The sequence below is a fragment of the Crocodylus siamensis genome, chromosome 1 (assembly GCF_052110815.1).
Source record: "Crocodylus siamensis isolate JL-2025a chromosome 1, ASM5211081v1, whole genome shotgun sequence".
Lineage (NCBI taxonomy): Eukaryota > Metazoa > Chordata > Crocodylia > Crocodylidae > Crocodylus > Crocodylus siamensis.
The window spans coordinates 370616320-370637081 of NC_143395.1; the positions used below are offsets into that span (position 1 = coordinate 370616320).

Sequence of the window (20762 nt, forward strand, 5' to 3'; positions counted from 1 at the left end):
CTTTCTAATGCAAGAATTTGTAGCAAGAAAGAGACCTCAAGAGTAATGAGGCATGAAATGAAAAAGGACACAGAATTCTAGATTCCATGTAAATAATTTTAATTCATTGACTCAATTAGGCAAAAGTTACTTAAAAACATTTTTTTCCTACAAAACATGATTTAAGACCTGAAGTTCAAGTTTTCCCCATTATAGACCCTGTCATTATCAAGGTACAGAAAGAAGCAGAGCTTCCAAATTAAGCCACACTGTTCCACATAGTAAATCATGGATTCATATTTTAACAAGTTATGCTAAAAATCTGCAACACTTTATGAAATCACCTTCAAAATTATGTGAATTGAAATTAGGATGGTGTAGCAAGCTAATGGATGGATCAGTAACCTCTTTTGCTGGGTCACAAGTGCAGAGGCAAAAAGGAGTTTGTATCATCCTAATCATTTCTAATGTGGACAGATGCCTATAAACAGACACATTTTTGGCACTGCTAACCATTGCTGCATGAGAGGCCTATGACTAGAATAGCAGCACATTCTACCAAACTGGATTTATCCTTCATTTTGATTAAAAATGAAGTCGCTATATGATGCTTTCTGTGGTCTATATGTGTATAAGGAAAGACCAAATGAAGCATCACATAACAATATTACTTGAAACCTGTTAATAACTTATACAGCACCCAAAAGTGCACTAGAGTCTTTCACCCACTCCCTGCCAAACACCCACCTAGAAACACACACACACTGTCCCTTTTCCAAAGAGCTTATAGTGTAGTTTCAGGGTGAACAAACAATAAGGAAAGGTTAGGGTAAGGACAGATAAAGATTTTGCCATGAGACCTGATGGCTTAATGAAAGGCTTGGTGTAATGGTTTTTAAAGTAACCACTGACTCACTTTTTCTGGGCAGCACCGTCAGATAAAGAAAGGGACCTCTAGATTACCTAAATCAACAATTAATCTTGCTGAAATCTGGACATCGGCCTCCAAAGCAGAAGTGCAATTCATTTTACATCTATTTGGTTAAAAATGATCAATAAAAAATAGTGACTCTGAGGAACAAATCTCAAATCCTTTTAATTACATGTCTTACTCTGAGAAACAGAAGCAACTTTAAGCTAAGAAGAAGTTTGCTAGCTAGTCAAGAGATGCCACAGAAAGTTCTCCAGGAAAGGAACACATTGACCAGTCATTTACTAGATGAACAATTGTTTACATTTTGTCACATTCATGTAACAGAGTTTATTTAAGCTGCTACCTGTGCACAACGTATGTGTAGTTGTTGTGCAATGTCCTTCTGCAATGACTGATGCGCTGCTTCTATGGGGAGGGGGAATAGGAAGGAGAGAAACAAACCAAGAAAAAAAAAAATCACTAAGGGCACACCCACATGAGTGCATGCGTGTGGTCTGTACTGCATGCAGTTTGCAGTGCCACATGTGCAACTGTTTGTGGCACTGCAAATCTGCAGCATGATGCCAAAATTTGATATCAGGTACTCTCAGTATCAGAAAAAAACACTGAAAAAAAAAAAAAGGATGTGGCTCACGCTCCAGAAGCGTGTGCCACTAGACACAGACGCTCAGTTTTCCAGGGAGACACTCTGGCTGCCAGCCAGAGCATTTACACTGCTTTAGGTATCTCCTGGCTCCTCCAGCAAGCTGGGAGCTGGGAAGAGCAGTTTCCCCGAAGCGGGGCATTTTGCCCCACGCCAAACCCCATGTGCAGGGGCATACGCAGTGGCAAGAGGCAGAAGCAAAAATTTGTGCCACTGCTATTTTTGCTGTGGCAAATGGGCACCCCTGCATGTGGAGATGTATCCTACCAGTGTTTTCTGTCTTCTATGTCTCCCTATCACTTTAACCACATTTAGGAGGGTCAAGAGGCAACATGCTAATTAGCACAAAAAACTAGTGCTAACCACCTAGTAAACAGACAACACTCCTGAACAGCACCTTCTGTTTGAGAATTTGAATATCTCAAAAGTACAAACAGAATTTCAATTTTTGTATCACTTGTAAAGCACCGGCCAGAACACCGTCTTTTTCAGCACGACTGAAAACCCCGCTTTGTTTCTTTGGGACCAGACACTCCTAAAGAAATAACTAGACAGGGGAAAGGAGATTTTTAGATGTTTCACTAATCTATTACAAACTGCAGCAGTTGTATTTCCATAAGGATTGGGACCAGCAGGAAGGAAAGGTCTTCCAGATTAAAGTGAATGCAACTTATTCAGTTTTAGTAGATTTGATACTGAAATAATCAGTATTACAATTGACTATGAGTACATACATGACACGGGATGTTTATTAGAATAATTTTACTTTCTATGTTCCTTTATGGGAGGAAATGGAATGATTTACCTTGCTTGCCTCTCAATCTCTTGAAATAGATGAGGCATGAAGACAGAGGATGTGTCCAGATTCTCAAAGATGGACCCAATTATTCACCTGGGCAAGTCATTCTTGCCTAAGTTGCAATAGATCAAAAGAACCTGAGCTCTCTTTGCATCTTCTCTATTGAAAAGAGGGCGAATCACAAGATTGTACAGCATGAAATCAAAAGCCAATCATTGTGGACTGGGCATGGAAGAAAGATCCTAGTACAAGTCTGTAGCTGGAAAAGCAGATAATTGCTTATCCAATTCAAACCCAAATTGTATTCAGAGAAAGAACTAAAAAGACCAAAGAGTCTGGAAAAAGCTATAGAAAACTACAGGCTCTATATTATGAGAAACTACCTACTGAAATGTTAACAGAAGTTCCTCAAAAAAAGTAGAAAAATGACTCAAGAGTGAGAAAACCATCAATGAAAATCTGAAGACAGAATAAAGACAGACAATTCACTAAAACGAAAGATCCAGAGTCCAGAATAGGTAAAAATTCAGACACGTATGAATTTCAACAACATCAGAATAAGAAAAAGTCATTATAAACCTCAAGTGTCTAATGCTGGGTAAAAGTTTCTCAGAAAACCCTCGATATGTGTATCAGGAAACTCAAGTTGTTGAACACACTGAAGTTTACCTGTCAGGCCTTCCCTACATAGAAAACCTGAACTGATTAGATCAGTTTCTAATTTAATTTTTTATTTAGTTAAAATTGGTGCCATGTTGCTGCATAGACACTTAATTCAGTTTTAAGTGCATCATAATCATTTCATATAAGTAATTATGGAACATAATCTTAGTTGGGACTGAAAACTTTGACTTCAACAGCAGCATTGGTAACTACTTAGGGAAGATGCCAAACATGCTAAAATGTCAATATCAGCCTTGAGTGTCAAAGATGTCACTCCCTTGCTGCATCTGCCTTTCATTTATTGTACTACATCAGCATTCAAGAAATCCTGAGCTGGAGTCTGTGAAGTTACATGTTTCTCTCTACCAGTTAGGACGTTTGGAATGAGGCTAAGCATAGATGCACCTCCAGGCACTTCAGGTCAGTGACTGGCAACCTTTCAGAGCCACCAGCTGGATCAATCTGGCTTGGGTCTGAAATGGGTCAGTGCCCGAAATGAACTTCTAATCACTGCTGCTTTTCCCTGGTGCCCTGCTGTAATGTGAGCAAAGCCACCTGGTACTGGAAAGTTGTGGAAGCTTCCTGCTGCCGCAGACTGGATTCAGCCACAGGCCATATGTAGCAAACCCCTGGTATCAACAGGATGTGTCATAATTTAACCAAAGAAGAAAGGGTGGGAGGGAGGGGGAACTACGTTGAAGTTTAAAATAATGGTTAGAAAGTAATAAAATGGAGCAAATATGCTCACGAAATACATTCTTCAAATCCCAGTAGCTAACAGAAATGAAACTCACACAAAGAACAAACAAGAAAAATCCCTGAGATTAACAAAAGAACATATAAAAGAAAAAAGACAGGTCACAAACCAGAGCCATCTGTTTTATGGGTCCTCGGAGTGAAACATCCTGCGCTTGTGGAAGGTAGAACAGTCTGCAATGAATTTAAGAAAAACCCACTTATTGCCAAAAGTGGCTTGTGCTGAATGAACCGAAGAAATCCATTAATTTAAAGGTACATATTTATGTACTTGTTGTGATCCAATTGCCGCTACATAAATTGCTCCAGTCTTCACATTTACATCCACAAGGTGTGGTTTGACTTCATCAGCCATCTGGATTATGTTTACCACAATACAGTCTCCAATGGATCCTACCGGGGGCGCTGCTAAGATGGATACACGGTTAATATTCAGCTGAGCTACAATTAGATACTTCTCATTGGGAGTTAACCTATAAAAGACAAAGAGAAACCGAGTTTACAGGTTGTTTACAACACCTCATGGTAACTTTGTTTATGTGCTTTGAGAAATCAGTTTTAAACCAATGCAAGGAAACAGCATTCAAGAAATCTACACAGCTTCTGTGCTAAAATTGGGAGCACTGCCACAAAGCATTCCTTGCTCACTTTTGTTGTGCAAGCACCAGATACTAGATAAAAAGCAATGCAGCCATGTCACAGGAACAAAGAGTGGGTGCGTCCAGATGAGCCCGTACGTGCCTCTTGCAGTGTCTCAAACTCCTTTGAGATGATGCAAGAGGCACGTGCAGGAAAGAGTAAAATGCAGGGCAGGGACTGTGCCCTGAGGCAACCAGAGGCTGGGGCCTCCACAGAGATCCTTTGGCTGCCAGAGCATCTCTATGGTTGGCTCTCACCCTAGTGCTGAAGCATGCTGCCTGCCCATGCAGGGCAGGCAGCGTGCCAGCAGCAGGGAGCTGGATCTGGGCTCCAGGACTGATAAGTAAGGGGTCAGGGGGCTGGAGGAGGGGAGAGGGGACCACACAAGGGACCCCCACTGGCCCCCCCCTGCTTCCCCACCCCAATTCCTGCCCTGCCCAGCCCCACCCAGTCCCAGCCCCAGCCCCCTTGAGTCCTGCCCAGCCCCGCCCCACCCCTCTGCCTGCCCCTTTGAGCAACCCCCCCATTCCCTTTCCTGCCCGGTCCCACCCCCCACCTGCTCCCCGAGACCCCGATCCCTACCCTGCCTGGGGGCTTCAGGGGGTATAGCCCCTGTGAGGGGGCTGCAGCCCCTGTTGGGGGGGCAAAACGTATAGGTATTTAGAATTCATTTTATGATGATGAGAGACACTGGTAGGCTTCCAAATTGCTTTAACACTGTAGATATATCAGTAAAACATCGCCCAACTGATCACTGTCTCTGTGTCTCTCACTCACTCTCTATCTCTATATATAGTGGCCTTTTGTTTTAATTGTGGAGGAACATGGGTTTTGGGGTATTTTACAGAGTGTCTTTGGGATTTTTTTTAATCAGGGATTTTTCAGTTTTCAAATAGAGAACACCAGAATTCCTGCTAGGGAGGCAGGTGGCAGGACCCAGGCAGAGGAGCCTGCTCAGAGCTGGCACCTTGGATGCAGCTAGACACACTTTGACTGTTCAAAGCAGGCCACCACACAGGGAACATCTTCCAGGAGCTGTCCAGGTGGCCGGGCAGGGGACACACATGCCAGTAGTGCCACACAAAGGCCAACTCTGCAGCCACAGCCCACTGGCAGCTGGCCCAGAGGGTAGATGCCTCTATTGGCTCTGCAGTCCCCATCCGGGTCTGGCAGGTGCGCAGCAGGTCACAGCCAGGCAGCCCCCCACTGCCAGACTGCTGCACAGGGTAGAGAGTGCAGGGAACTCTCAGGGCTGCTTCAGCAGTCCAGCTGGCACAAGGGGTAGTATACCCAGGTACCAATTGGCCAGGCCCCAGAAGCTCCTGAAAGTGAATAGCCCTGAGCTACTTGCCAGGGCAGCTTCTGATACTGATGGGGCCAGGACAGGACAGCTTTTTATATTGCTGGGGACAGCACAGGTGTTGGCCCTGGGTTCTAGCTCTCCCTGGCTGCAGATCCAGGAGGAGCCAGGCAGGGCTATTTTGCCCCAAGTGGCACAATTTACCCCACACCAAAGCACATGCCCGGGCATGTGCGCTGAGGCAAAAAGCCATGGCTCAAATTCGCACCTTCCATTTGAGCTGCTGAAAGCGCATGTGCATGTACACACCTAGTGTGTTCTAAGAAGCAAACCAAAGACACTGCATGCAAGAGAGGTACTGGGCTGGCACTCAGTGCCATTTTATTGCTTCCTTTCCAGGATTTGGTGCATGTACAGTGGGAGTGAGAAAGTAAGAGTGCTTCATGGTAGCACACAGGGACCACAGACATACCCACCACTCTGCTCTGAACATGAAAACCTGTGGTTTTGGTCATAGTCATTTGTCATTCAGGCTTCAGTCTCTTGTAACTCAGCTATTGACCTCAAGAGAAATGGAAGCCATTCTACTACTTTCAATCTTACAATATTGCAGAGTAGGTGTATAGACTTGCTCTACATGCTGTTGCTCCTTGTTACAGCAAATGACACAAAGAAGGTTTGGGCCTATGCCTATTGTCCTTTAACGTATGATTAGGACTGCAAACATACAGATCTTAACAATGTTCTCCAGTGTTACAAAGCCCAACAACTTCAATTAAAAATGAAGGACTCATCCTGCAGCCTAAACTATACGAGTCCCTCTACCACCCTACTGAGCCTGAAAGTACCACTAAGGATGAAAACCCCGCCCACTTGTTCCCATTCTACATGTATACAAGCCCAGTGATTATGCACTGCAAATATCTTGTGGAGGTTGCAAAGAACCCACCATTGCTGTCAGGCTTGGCAATAGGGGCAGGGTGCACGCTCAGGACTGCATAAACCTATTTTTGCTTCCTACCTGCCCAGGCTGGGAGGACACAAGCCAGGAGTGACTCTGATGGTGGTCCTGGGCTCAGCAGAGAAGTAGTAGTGTCTAGATAAGACAGCTGAATTGGGAACTTCACTGTAACTTAGAGCTGTTGATATCTGTAGCCCTGGAGAATCTCATGCTGCAGTCCAAATCATATATTGAAAGACTACATGTAATCCCTATAAAGTGGGGCCCCATGTAGATGCAAGAACTTGTCTTTATATGATTAAAATCCAATTCTGTCTCAAGTCCATTGACTAAGCACGATATCAAGCATTTATGGTGGCAATGGTCAGCCAACTTTTTGGGCAGAAGGCCAGTGACCCAGTTTGGATCAGAAGCAGGCAAATGGGTGGGTGCTAGGACCCAGCTGCTGCCAGTACTTTACGGCACAGTAGCAGTCAGTGAGCATCCACAGCCACTGCTTTTCCCCAAGGCAGCACTACATAAGCAACTGCTGCCTAAACTCCCTACCGCTGACTGCTATCGAAGCCCTATATCCACAGGTTGGAGCAAATGGCTTCTCAAGCCAGATCCAACTCACAGGCCATAAACTTCTGACCCACGTATCACAGAATCTTTCTAGTAAAAAGTAAATTTCAAAGTAAACAAAATGTTTGCATGGAAATGCATCATTGCAATGCTTACAGTACCTGACAGAATAGGGACCATCTTCTTTGAAACAGCTACTCCAAGCCCCTAGCCACTCGCCTGTGACTTTATCAAAAACCTGGATTCTTTTGTTTGCTCGGTCAGCAACCCACACCTATTGTGCACAATAAAAGTGATTATTAAAAAAAAAGAAAGAAGCTAAATCAAACGAATCAGCTTTTCATACATAATGGGTCAAATACTCTTAAGTACAGAGAACTGGAGCAAGAAAGAATTTCCTCAACATTCATTTTCCAAGCTAAGAAAGTGTTAATGCTCACACAAAAAATTCTTAAGTCACAATTAGATGCATAAATCATCTCCTTCTGCTCCAAGAGACTGACATCTCATCTTCCCTTCTTCTGTGGACATTTTTTAAAAACCTTCAACCAAAGAAGGTGCCTTTTCAACCAAGCACAACCTTACACATACACAGAACATGATTATGCAGCTAGTCAGGACTCCCTCCTATATCTAACAAAGCCACATCAAGATAAAACTGTAAGTTTTCAAGGAAAAGACTTATTCTTTACCCGTCCAACAGAATCCACTGTTACACTGTGAGGAATCCTGAACTGAGCAGCACCTGTACCATTTTCTGCATGCAGCCACATCACCTTGAAATCTAACGGTTATAACAGTGAAAAAATATTAAGGAACATTCATATTACACTACAGAAGTGAACCATTTAATTTAGTCCAAATTATGCTGAGCAATATTTAAAATTTAAGCCAACGCAATCATTTGCCTAAGTCCAAGGGAGCATTGCCAAGAACTTCAATGGTGCCAAAACAATGGACTTTATAATTATGATTATGATGATGAACCAGGACCCCAGAGCATGAGGTTCTGCACAAACACAGAGATGTTTGGAGACTTGTACCTAATTTCAAGTCTTACAGTTCATAAAGAAAAACTCCACTTAGTTTTAAATGCAATAAAGTGCCATTTTAACATTTAGCTACAATCTTTCAGCTGGTATGAGAGAAAGAAGAATATTCATGGTCAATAACTTTTACTGGACCAACTACATACCTGGGAGAGACTTGGACAAGTTTTTGAATGCAGTGCATTCTTCTTCATTATTCAGTGTATGAGCACGTTTTTGCTTAAGAGAATGCTATTATATAAAAGAGCGAAATACTAGACAAAAGTAGAATGTGTCCATATTCTAATAAAGCTGTTAATGCATAAAGTTTCTCATCCAAAATAAGTGAAAATAAAGGATACATTTTTGGGAAAAAATATCATAATAGACAACACAAAGGAGGTCTATTTTTACAGAAAAAGTAATTCATAATAATTAATGCAGTGCATTGATTTAAGAAGTATCTGTTGCTTCTTATAAGCAAAAGGTTTGTTTTCAAGATACACAAATAGACTTGTATCTGAGAAACAACAGTACAGGAGTGTATTATAGGTCCTAACCCTGAAAACACTCACTTTAAATGCTGTTAATTTTAACCATGTAAGCAGTCCGAATCACTTCAAAAGACTCACTCACATGCTTAATGTCAAGTCTCTGAGTACTTGGAAGATCATAACCTTAGTCTTAATCACATCAATTACAAAACAGGTATTGTAAAAATGTTTGGATGCTTATAATGTTCCTAAATTACACACCATCTATTGAATTACTATGGCACTTACAGGTTCTAAATTGGAAAAAACAGAGAAAAAACATTCTCTTTCATGAACTGTATTAAGCAGACCATAGTTGTCAAGAACAAACCAATATAGATCTGTTACTACAACAAAACTTAACAATTCAAATCTCATTTCCTCAGGACCTACTGAAAAGTTCCACTGGTTGTCAGTGTTTCTAATGACTGTAGAAAGTTTTAATTTTACACCATACCAGATCTGAAGGTACAGGAGTTTTTAAAAAAATGGCCCCTCTTCTTACTGTGGAAAGAAGGAGCTAAAAATCAGCAAGACCCCTTAGTTCTCACATCAAGCTACTGAGGTAGAATCAAGTTAGAGTACAGAGGCTTTTGCTGAGTACAAATATTTACCATCTAATCATCATGGAATCCCTTTTCCATCATATCCACTACCATAGGCTGAGCAAAGACTTTCAATTTGCCATGCATTGTTGCGCTGTTCATGAATAACTACACTCTAGAAGTTATGATCAGTACTTTGGCAGCTGACAGAGGAAAATCAATGGAGAATTCTGACAGTTTCATATTATAATCACGAACTGCTTGGTGACATACATGCCAGAGAGGAGCAGGACTTTCTCTTCAATTGGAGGCAGAACTGGAAGAAACGTCATATATTTTTGTAGGGTTTTTAACTCCTCATCCACTATTCCAGCAGCATTAACAGCAACTTACTTGCTTTAGTTGCCTCTATTTAAAAAAAAAATCCACTGCATTCAACAATGATAAGAAAACAGCATGAATGTTTCTGAACATAAGGTAGTTAATGAAACAGATCGTGATCCGTAGTACATTAGAATTGATGGAAGCCTGCAACTAACTTCAGCGGGCACTGGATCAAATTCATAGTTAGCAACATTGAGGTTTAAAAGTAGCATTATTATGCCTCAAAGATTTCACATGTTATATACCATTGGCCAGTTCTGTAAATTCACATATTACATACCATTGGTCAGTTTGAGTAATCTGTTGTTCAAGCCTCCATCTCCATCTACAATATAGATATCCCCATTTTGATCTACAAATATTTCTGCTGGCTGATCAAACTGCAGTGGAATCAGAGCTGAACCACGTTTACCAGGGGTGCCCAAGGTTCGCACTGGTTTTCCAGAAGTACTGTACTGTTTCACAGTATGTCCATACTTCCCTACATCAAAACAAAAGGCATTAATATTTCTCAGTAGAACCATGTCTTATAAACATCAACACAGTGCTACGAAGATAAAATCCACTGTCACTTTAATTTAAAAGTAATAAAACTAAACTAAGGCAACTTTGTAATAACTTAATGAGTGCAGATTAATCTATCTGCAAATCATGTACATATAGGATTGGAGCCACCAGAATTGGAAAGAGAACAAATCAGACTGAGATGCAAGCCCCTTTTTTGAATGAAGGGCTGTGAAAGTTTGCCAAGATTATAAGTCATGCCAATGACCCCAGGGTGCAATTCAGAAGCCTTCAAGATTCTGTATTTCGTGCAGCACTGGAGCAGTGTTCAACAAACTCAGCACCAGAGAACTGTGAACCTGACTTAACATTCTTAGGGTAGTTTAAAACAGATGTTCGGAGGAATACCTACAAAAGTGTTATTTTCTTCCCAAGCCAATCTTTTATTATGCAACAATCTGACATACCATTTCCAACATCTGTGATCCATACTGAGCTATCAGTACCATTGCTGACTACAAAAATACCATGAGGCATTTCAACTGTAGAATTCCAAGCTTGCCGGAAATCTCCATTCTCTGAAAACACGAGAACTTTTGGCACGTTAACCCCTTGCTGTAAAGTATAAGAGAAGAAACCTAATTGAAAAAAAAGATTATTGCAAACAGTCTTATTGTTGGCAACTGTCTAATTTTTAAATGTTTTTCATGTCCAAAAACCTTTACAGACACTAACTCATAGTTCTCAGGCTCATGAGGGGGACAAATATCACTCATCTTATTTCTGCAGCTGGTGAAAGCAAGGAACAGAAAGATAAAAATTAGTGGCTACTCTTACAAAGTTAACTTTTGACATAACTTGAGGTATATATGGTTTGATTGAAGTGGGACAAACCCCTGCAGCTCTCACCGTCTTTACACTCAGGTCTCTCTTCATGCGAGGGTTGCATTCCAAAAAACCCTTGCATAAAGCAAATTTGCACAAAGCGAATCTATTATTGCATGCAATTAATAGATATACATACCAGCCTCACTCTACTGCCCCCTGCCCCAAACCATGACAAATTCAAACAGTAATCACACAAAACAATAACTGCTACATGGAGCAGCTGCAAGCTCCATGCTGCAAGCAGCAGCACAGAGTTTGTGCATCGCCAGGGCAGCGTGGCGCAGGCTAGAGAGGCACCCAGGGGAAGGAAGCAGGCCAGCAGGGAATGCCAACTGTTTGCCACTCCTGGCTCCACCCTACTTCCCTTCCAGCCTGGCGGGCGCAACCTGGTGTGGCTGGGAACAGTGAGGCTGCATGGAGAGGCTACAAGCTCCCTGCTGCACCGGGTCATGCCTGCTGAGCTGCAGAGGCACCCGGGGTGGGGAAGCAGGGAACAGTGGGGCCGCACAGAGAAGGTGCTTGCCCTGTGCTGCAAGCAGCAACACATGCAGTGGGCATGTCATCAAGGCAGTGCAGGGTGAGCACCTTCTCTACATGGCCCTGCTGTTCCCTGCTTCTCTGCTCCCGAGCCTCCACAATCCAGCAGAATGACCCAGTGCAGCAGGGAGCTCGTAGTTTCTCTATGCAACCCTGCTGTTCCCAGTTGCACAGGGTCGTGCCCACCAGGCTGGAGAGGCACCCAGGGCAAGGAAGCAGGGCAGCGAAGAATGGTGGCTGCTCATCCTGTGCTGTCCTGGGGACGCGCCTCCTGCTCTTTGGGGGGTGTAGCCCCATGCCACAGGAGGCACATAGCCAGGGCAATGGGGTGCAGGGCACTGGGACCAGGCAGGGAGAAGGCCGAGCCAAGCCTAAGATCAGGGCCAGAACCCACTGTGCCTGTGGATCTGCCCCTTCCCCTTGGAAGTATGCATGGCAATGGGGAGCCAGCTCTCCCCAGCGAGCCAGTGGAGGCTCTGCCCTGCTCCCCGGTGGGGACCTGTAGCTGCACACTGCGGCCCTGGGCCCCAAGCACCCACAAGCTGGACAGCAGCCTCAGCCCTGCCCAGCTCCCTCCCTACAGGGACCTCAATCCCCCTCTTCCCCCACACTTACCTGTCAGAGCTGCCCTCAAGGCTACTTGGGGCCATGTGCATGTACTGTACATGCATGAATCACCCCGTTTCACTGCCTTCCTTCCACTTCCTCCCAGCTCTCTGCAGGCTGGAACTCTACCAGCGTGTAGGGAGCTCACTGTCAGCCAACTTCACTTAAGATTGGATTATTCTCAGACAAAGCGAATTTCGGGTATAAATAAAGTTGTCGCATATAAGCAAATCTGCACAAAAACAATTTGCATAAAGAGAGACCTGAATATATTATTCTGACCTCTGGATTCATTTAATCTTAAGGAGTGGAGGAAAAGAGGGAGGGTAGTAAACTGTATTCAACCTAAAATGGGCCCAAAAGTTTTAACTGCATCTTTTAACTCTGCACCATCCCAAGCACCTCTATATGCTTCCTATACATCTGTCTGATGCACTACTGAAGCAAAAGCCAGGATCTAGACTCCAACATATGGAGCTCACTAGCATAGTTATTTTTTAATGGAAAAGACCAACAGATAAAACCCGTCAATTAATCTAAAACTTGGAAGCCTGTCGTGTTCTGGAGCAAGATGTCTAGGTCACCTCCATTACTATTCTTGTAACTTCACATCAATGTAATCAATAACACCCAGCAGAAAGTTAACTGGCTCTATGATAACACTATTCATTATCTGTAATAACTTAAAAAGACTTTAAGATGTATAAAAGCAACAAACCTGTAATGTCTCATTAGAACTTTCACATCTAGGGCTACTTAAAAAAATTGTTACGTTAGCATAAATACCTCAGTCTTTTTTTTTAAATAAAGAATAACTACTTGCTAGACATATTTTCATATAAAAGCAAATGTGAATGCCAAAGGAAAAACCCAATACAATACCAATTAGAACAGAAATCTAATGTCTTTACTCACTTGTGCAACATAGACCAAATCACTGATAGGGTCAACGCCAACACAAAATGTTTGACCAGTGAAGTATTCTGGAAGTTTAGGCCAGCTTACATCCAGTTTATATAATCGTTGCTCTATCATCCAAGATGAATAGAATGTGATTGTCCTTAATACCTTAACATATAAAAGTAAATGTCCATTAACTTTGAGCAGTAATTTTGTGCAGTCCTTTAGTATTTTATTAGTTATAACTTGAGGAGACTATAATAAAAAGTACAAAAAGACAGGTAAGTAACTAAGGGCCTTGTTACATTGTGAGCCACACAAATGTTGATTGGCTTAGTGCTATCTTGCAGTCACACCTTCAACTTGAGCTGCACATCCGTGGGGAGTGGCTGGGTATGTGGAACAGGAGCTGGGTTATGCAGATCAAAAGAAAATCCTGCCCTGGAGTGGTGTAACTTTGAGCCACATAATGAGTGCCCTAAGCCACTTAAAAGCGTTAACATGCAGAAAATCCAGGTGTTAAGACCTCTAGGAGCTGCCTAAAATTAACATGCAACAAAAACTCTCCTCAACTTTCAATGGAACATCCATCTAACTTTTACCTAAGCCTTTGAAGAATTCCCTTTTAAAAAAGTCAAGTGAATCAAAACATTTCAAAAATGTAAATCAAGTATGTACCCCCTTAGTATGGGAGACTAGCTTTCCAGAAACAAGGTAGGGTTAACTAAACTCAGATAGGCATAAAGCTTTCACAGGCAACAGGTTACTTTGTGAGATGCTATGATGGACCTGTAGGGTACAACAGTTTTAAAAAGAAAGCAGTAATTTAAACACAAAAGGTAGAAAAGGGAGAGGGAACACTACTGTGAGAGGCAAGAACACTGCTATGGTCCTGAGCTGCGGCAAAGCCTCAATCCGCTGCCAGCATGCCCCTGCCTGGATCCAGAGCAAGCTGCCCCCATTGCAAGATCCCAGGGGCTTCGGAGCAGCCCCCTGCTCTATTCTACCCCACACCCAGGCAGCACAGCTGGGGCTGGTCTCCACAGCAACCCCAATCTTGAGCTTTCACAGGCAGCTAGGGTCTCCATGGAGACCAGCCCCAGCCATATGGGAAATGAAGTCTGGCTGCTGGCTGGATTGCGCATTTTGCCCACCCCTGTATTAGACTGTTTTGCTAAGTAAAGAGCGTTATGAAGAGCTGGTTGCAGAAAATGACCTTGGACAAAATGATCACAACTTCATTCAGTTTAAATTAAATGGAAGGTTACATAAAAAAAGCCTTGTAAATACCTTCTTGATTTCACAGAAGCAGAACTGGATTTTTCAGTTCTTCACTAATTAGTGAAGTCAATGAACCTGAGGAGCTCAGGGATGCAAATGCAGCAGAGATCTAGATTTTTTTTTTACATCAATGCTACTGAAAGTATCTGGAATTTTTATACTAAGCCAGGGAAAAAGCTTGCAGGAAAGGGCTCTGAATCAAACTGAATAAATAGTCACCACAGAGACAATATTATGAATACGCAAACTGTCTACAAGGAACGCAAAAGAAAGTGAGAACTGCCCAAAGTCAAGTTGAATTACAACTTGTTATTAGAGAATATTCAGACACATAAATTCTTCAGCTATATAAATCAAGGGAGAACGAGGGAAGAAAAATAAGAATAGGTAGAGATAAATTAAGAATGAACAAAAAGCTAATTAATTCTTTATTTCAGTTTTCACTAAGGAAATATGGTATTGAACACTGCAAAGGCAAGGTAGCTATCAGGAGTGGGATATGGAAATGGAGATTTCCATAACTGAAGCAGAATCTTCCAGAAATGTAGTTAGATCTTATTTGGGCAGGGGTTTAACAGGCAGGGTTAAGTTTAGGGCTACTGTTCTGTCATCTACTATTTTACATCAATATTTGATCTGTTTTTATCTATGTTATCTGTTTATCTTGTTGTTATTGTAAGTTGCCCTGAGCCATTTTGGGGAAGGTGCCATCAAAATCAAATAAATGAGTAAGTCTCAATACACTGGTATCAGTCTACACTGAATACTCTCCATCCCAGAATTCCAAATGCCCTGGCATATGAAAATGCAGGTTCAGCAACAAGTGTTTTTAATCTATCTGTCTATTAAATCAGAGGTATTACCATTGTGACTGTCTACATTTAAAAAGGAGAGTGGGTGGGAAACGATGAAGGTAACTACAGGCCCACTAACCACCTCAACCAATGGGCAATACTGAAAGAGGAAGTCCCAGACTGATGGGATGCTACTAATAGAATTCCTTCAGGACTGCCTTGGGGCTGATCTTGTTTAATGTTATCATTAATAAACCAGAGGTAGAATAGTGGTAAAATTGGCTGGTGACAACATTAGGAAGCACTGTCAGTTACTGTACAGAAAGAACTGGATGACTTTGTGGAGGGAGTAATAGAAACAGGATAAAAATCTGCACCATAAAGCATCACGCACTTCCAGACTAATAACATTTCCTGTAATATACTGATAGGTCATCTGTTGGAAACTACTGAAGAGAAGGGCCTGGTCATTTTAGTTGATCATAGCATGATTATGAGCTGTCAATATGACAAAGATGTGAAAAGGACAAATGCCTTAGGATGCATCAGACAATGCATTTCCAGGCAAAATACTTGCACTACAGACAGGGAAGTATTCGTGTAATTATTTAAAGCCTTGTCAAGATCTCATTCAGAGTACTGTACACAGTTTTGTTCACAATGTTCAGAAAAGGATAATTCACTCTGAAATAGGTGCAAAGAAGGGCTACTTGATGAAAAGACAAATGGAGAATGTAAGGCACATGAGAGAGCTAAAAGAACTTGGCTTCTTTAGTCTAGCAAAATGAAGGTTAAGATAGCATATGACTGATGTCCAGATACACCAGAATATGAAAACAGGGAAGAGGAAAAGCTGTTCAAATGAAAGGACAAGGCAGATACAAGAGCAAACATATAAACTAACCATGAAGAAATACATGCCAGAAAACAGGCTCCTAACCAGAGCAACAGTATCTGACTACTAGTAGCCGGAGTAAAAAAGTAAGTGGCAGGTGGCGGAAAAGGACCTATGTGATGAGGCTGTCATTTTAGCAGGGACACGTAGTTGTTAACCACGGTAGTTTGAACTCAGGCAGAACGTAGGGTAGGGTGGCACCTTAGGCCCCCTCTACACATGCAGGCAAAGATGTGATGGGATTCAATGCATAATCCACACAATTGCGTCTCCACCATTGTGACGGCCAGAACCCAACAAATTAAAAAGCAATAAATATGTGCTTCTTGGAGGCATTTGGAACTTTTTTCTAATATGAAGCTTGTATTTTTGTAACCCGCAAATGTAACTTGTAACTGTTTGTAGAACTGACTAAGCCTCAAAGACAAAGCTCTAACTGTGAAATTAGCTGACCTAATAGTCTTTTTTGCTTAGAATTTAGCCTTGATGATGATAAAAACTGGATTCAACTGCCCAGCTTATCTAGTACATTTCAAAAAAGAACATCTCAAAAAGGCATAGTCAGAGAATTTTGAAGGGGCTGGAATTAGGCGGGGTAATGTTAATTTTAAACCTGAAGATGTTGTGTTGCAATTTGCTTATTGGATAAACCCAAGCTTGGACAATAACTTATTATAATAATTTCTAATGCCTTTTAACCCCATAGGATAACAGCTATAAAGCAATATTATGAATGGCTATATAACTAAAAATTAGCATAATTAGAATATAAAAGAACACACGTCACAGTAACCCTCGGGAAAGACGGAACAGAAGGGTCATTGCTGTCCCATACCCCACAGATATCTCTTACTCCCTGTGGGAGTGAGAACCAGATCCTGACTGAGGGGCTTCCACCAGTATCCTTCAAGCAGCCCAGTTCAGAGACGCCTGACTTTGCTGATTCAACTTGCCGTGCATCTTATAACCGAGGGACTACTGATAAGTTACTAACTAAGTGGGAACTCTTGGTTAATTTCTTTGTCTGTTTTATTATCATTGTCACTTTTAATCTGTATTGTTATGTTGTTTGCTTATTAGCTTAACCTTTTTATTAACTATTATATATGCAAACTATATCTTTTGTTGTCATAAGTAAAATTCATTCTTTTTTGTCATTTTTCCTTTCCAACATCGCCTTCTCGATCCTGAACCAAAAAGCCCAGTGGCTAATAAAGTTGCAGTGCTCAGTCTGCAACTAAATTGATATACTCACAGTGCCCAGCTGGCCTGTGACACACCATGCTACACATGCATGATAGGAGGCATGACTGTGGGACTGTACATTAGAGTCTATCACATTTTATTGTGGGTGCAAGGGGAGCCTAATCCCAGACTCCCCTTGCACCGGCAAAAAGCACGCTCCCATGGTTGGGAGCCCCATCAGTTGACTCAACAATCTACCTCACACCCCTAACAAATACTATTTTAACATGGAAATGTCTCATATGGGATGCTACATAATTACTGATGCAAAAATATACATTTTTTTCCTCTATGAGTACTCTCTGCACTCCAAAATACATTATGCTCTTTTAAAAGCTGGCCTCAATTTTAAGTTGCTAAACTCTTCCAACTTTAGCTAATATGCCCCTGCTGATCCTGTAATAGAGTCAACTTTATTGTATATTATGCTGTTCAGAACTATGCACAAGACAATTTACCACATGAATCCCAGACCCTACTGTAATGATGTAGCTTTGTGTTGGGTAGTGTGGTAACAAGTGTTAAACCCTGTGCTTAAAGAGCTTGTCTGAACTGGATAATAGCTAAATTTAACTTCCCCAATGTGGTTTTCACTCTTAAGGGGTCTTCACTGCACAACACTTGTATGTATGGCAGATGGATATCAAGATCCTTGCTGACATACCCAGAGCATTTAACATGATTCTGCAGCATTATAGTCAGGGCAAGGGCCATAATCTTTTAGGTCCCAAAACACAGACCTGTATGATATCAGTTGAGAGGGATCTCTTTTAGTGAATTCTGATCATAAACTGTAATCTCTTGGTGATCTGCAATACAGGACAATGCTAGTTCATGTATGCTCTCTTGTATATGTAAAACAAAAGCATCACTGTACTCTGAAGGACTCACACATTCATGCAGTATACTTTTTTTAAATACATAGACTCAGGACAGAAAAGATAGGCTATGCACTTACCCAAACCCAATATAAATGATGCTCATTAGGTACACAACACTTAATAAGCACTTTCAGTGCTGTATATTTAATGAACATTGTTTACAATACTGCGTTTTAGCAGCTCAAGAACTAGCTTCGGTTATTTCCAAGGCCACAGGGATGCCAAGCACACGGGCACCTCTAAGGCCACCCCAACCCACTCTAACATGCATCAGGCAGGGCACATTTGCACCTTATTGGATAACTAGATCAGACAGAAATCTTTACAGCTCATTTCATCAAATGCTGCCTGATGAAGTAAGCCACTGCTTAGAAAAGCTGATGCAGACAGCACCAGATGAAGCAAACTGCTGTGTATGAAAGTCTTTCTAGCAATTATTTAGTCCATCCATAGCAGTGATTCTCAACAAGGGACCCACAACACCCTGGGGTGCCTGGATATCCTTTCAAGGGTGCTGTAGCATGCCATGCAGTGTTAGCTGCGCAAACAGGATTTGCAAGAGAAACCCTAAAATTTCAAGTGGGAATCCAGAACATTAATCCCACTCTGACCTACTGCAATCTTTCCAAGCTCTTTACAAAAGGAAAATGGCTCTAGTATTTTCCTGTAGCAAAACGGTGAAAATTAAGAAATAGCATTTTCTGGGAGGGAAAGTGCCTCAGTGGCCTAGAAGGTGTTGTTAAAACTAATAAAAACAAGTTCTTTTTCACACTGCGTGCAGCTAGGTAGAACTCATTGCCACCAGATAGCTGTGGAAGCCAACAGTTTAGCTACATTCAAAAAGGGATTGGACTGATTCTTGGAGGAAAAGAGCACCAGTAGCTACTAAGCATGGGAGTTAGGCAACAGCCTCTGAATCAGAGCTTCTGAGACCTTAAATGCTGGAGGCTGCAAGCAAAAGACCAACAGAGAAGAAGACACCCAGTTCCTATTCTTTCAGCCTCCACTCTGCCCATTTGACACACATCTCAACATGAGCCACAAAGCAAGTTATCTCCTCCCCCTGCCATTAATAGACGGGGCTACTGGGTATGTATCAACTGGAGAAATAAAAGACACACTAAGGATGGGAGTGATGGGCAAAGCCTCACAAGTACACCAAGGGTGGGAGGCTGAACCAAGCACACCAGACACTGCCCACTGGCCCTCAAACCAGTTCATCAGGGGTGACCACTAGGATCTGGGGGAATGTTTGTTCACCAGAGCGCCCCAAGGGATGATGAGGTTGAACAGTCATAAACTACTGCGAGACCGTTTCAGGCTGGACACAAGGAAGACTTTGTTTACTGTTTGAGCCCCCAAGGTCTGGAACAGTCTGCCATCCTATGACCCCAGCTGACTTCCTGCCCTTTGGGTCAGGGGCTGGATTCGATGATCTTCCGAGGTCCCTTTCAGCCCTAATGCCTATGAAATCTATGAAACCAGGGTGCTGCCCAGTGAAACTGCCTGGAGACATGAACAGAACAGGGGCAGGAACTGAGAGACCCAGGCCCGTTTGACACACATGGCTAACATGGTCTGCCCAGAGAGCAACAGCTAGCCCCCAATGGTTAATGGGGGAGGGGGTCCTGGACTGAATTTGTGGGATAAAGACAACAAAAAACAGCAAAAAGGACTGAGGGTCCAAGCACGCCAAGGGGGCAGCGAGCATAGCACAACGAGCTCAAGGAGCCAGTAGACAGAGCCTCCTTCCTGTTCTTATAGATGCTGAGCTGGGCCAGAGCTGGGGGGAGGAGGGGCTGCCCAGGAGGAGCTCAGGAACAACACTGTATTTTTTTTTTTCATCCTTTCCGAGGCCAATCCCGTCTCGGGCTCAAGGGGCAAAGCCCAAGAGTCACGTTGTAAACCTAAGCAATCGCCCGGGACGGCGGCTCTGGCCCCGCACAGGCTCCCCCGGCCTCGGGCACTCCCCACACGCCCGCTGCCCCGCTTCGTCTTAGCCAAGAGGGGTCAAGCTCCAACCCCGGCCCGAGGTGGGGGGGCGCTTACCTGAGCGCCGGGCACGGCCCCGAGCAGCGCCAGCACTAGCAGAGCCAGAGCCATTGCCGCCGTTGCCCTGGCGACGAGCCGGCAGCGGACCCCACCCCGCGGGCGCATGCGCACTTGCACCACCCCCACGGCCGAAGGTCAGGGTGGGAGAGACAGTCAGCAACGCCGCCGTGCGAGGCGACGCGACGCACCATGTGACTAGAGGACGAGGCTAAGCTCCCTGCTCCCGGAAAGTGGCGCGTTAAGTCACACGACCAATGGGATTAGCCCTCCTTCGAAGGTGTTTCCTTGAGTGCCTGAGAAAAACAAAATAAAACAAAAAACCCAATCATGCTGCGGAGGAAAAAGAACTTTGAAAAGAAACCAAAAAAACAAGCTCCGTTGGCTCCTGCAGCAGTCTCGCGACAAACGAGTCTAGTGGCATGAAGGCATAATCTTCAATCGCCTCACGCGG

General features: G+C 43.0%; 1 protein-coding gene across 1 annotated transcript; it reads right to left on the bottom strand.

Annotated features, from left to right (window-relative positions):
* Positions 1-82: 82 nt before the first annotated feature.
* On the bottom strand, positions 83-20437 carry NHLRC3 (NHL repeat containing 3). The gene is made up of 7 exons (XM_090027076.1): positions 20309-20437; positions 13179-13331; positions 10700-10847; positions 10009-10209; positions 7931-8022; positions 7400-7512; positions 83-4247 (listed from the first exon to the last, which is right to left on the bottom strand). The coding sequence occupies exons 1-7, from the start codon at positions 20414-20416 to the stop codon at positions 4019-4021; spliced, it is 1044 nt and encodes a 347-aa protein (XP_089883202.1). The 5' UTR covers positions 20417-20437; the 3' UTR covers positions 83-4018.
* Positions 20438-20762: the final 325 nt, after the last annotated feature.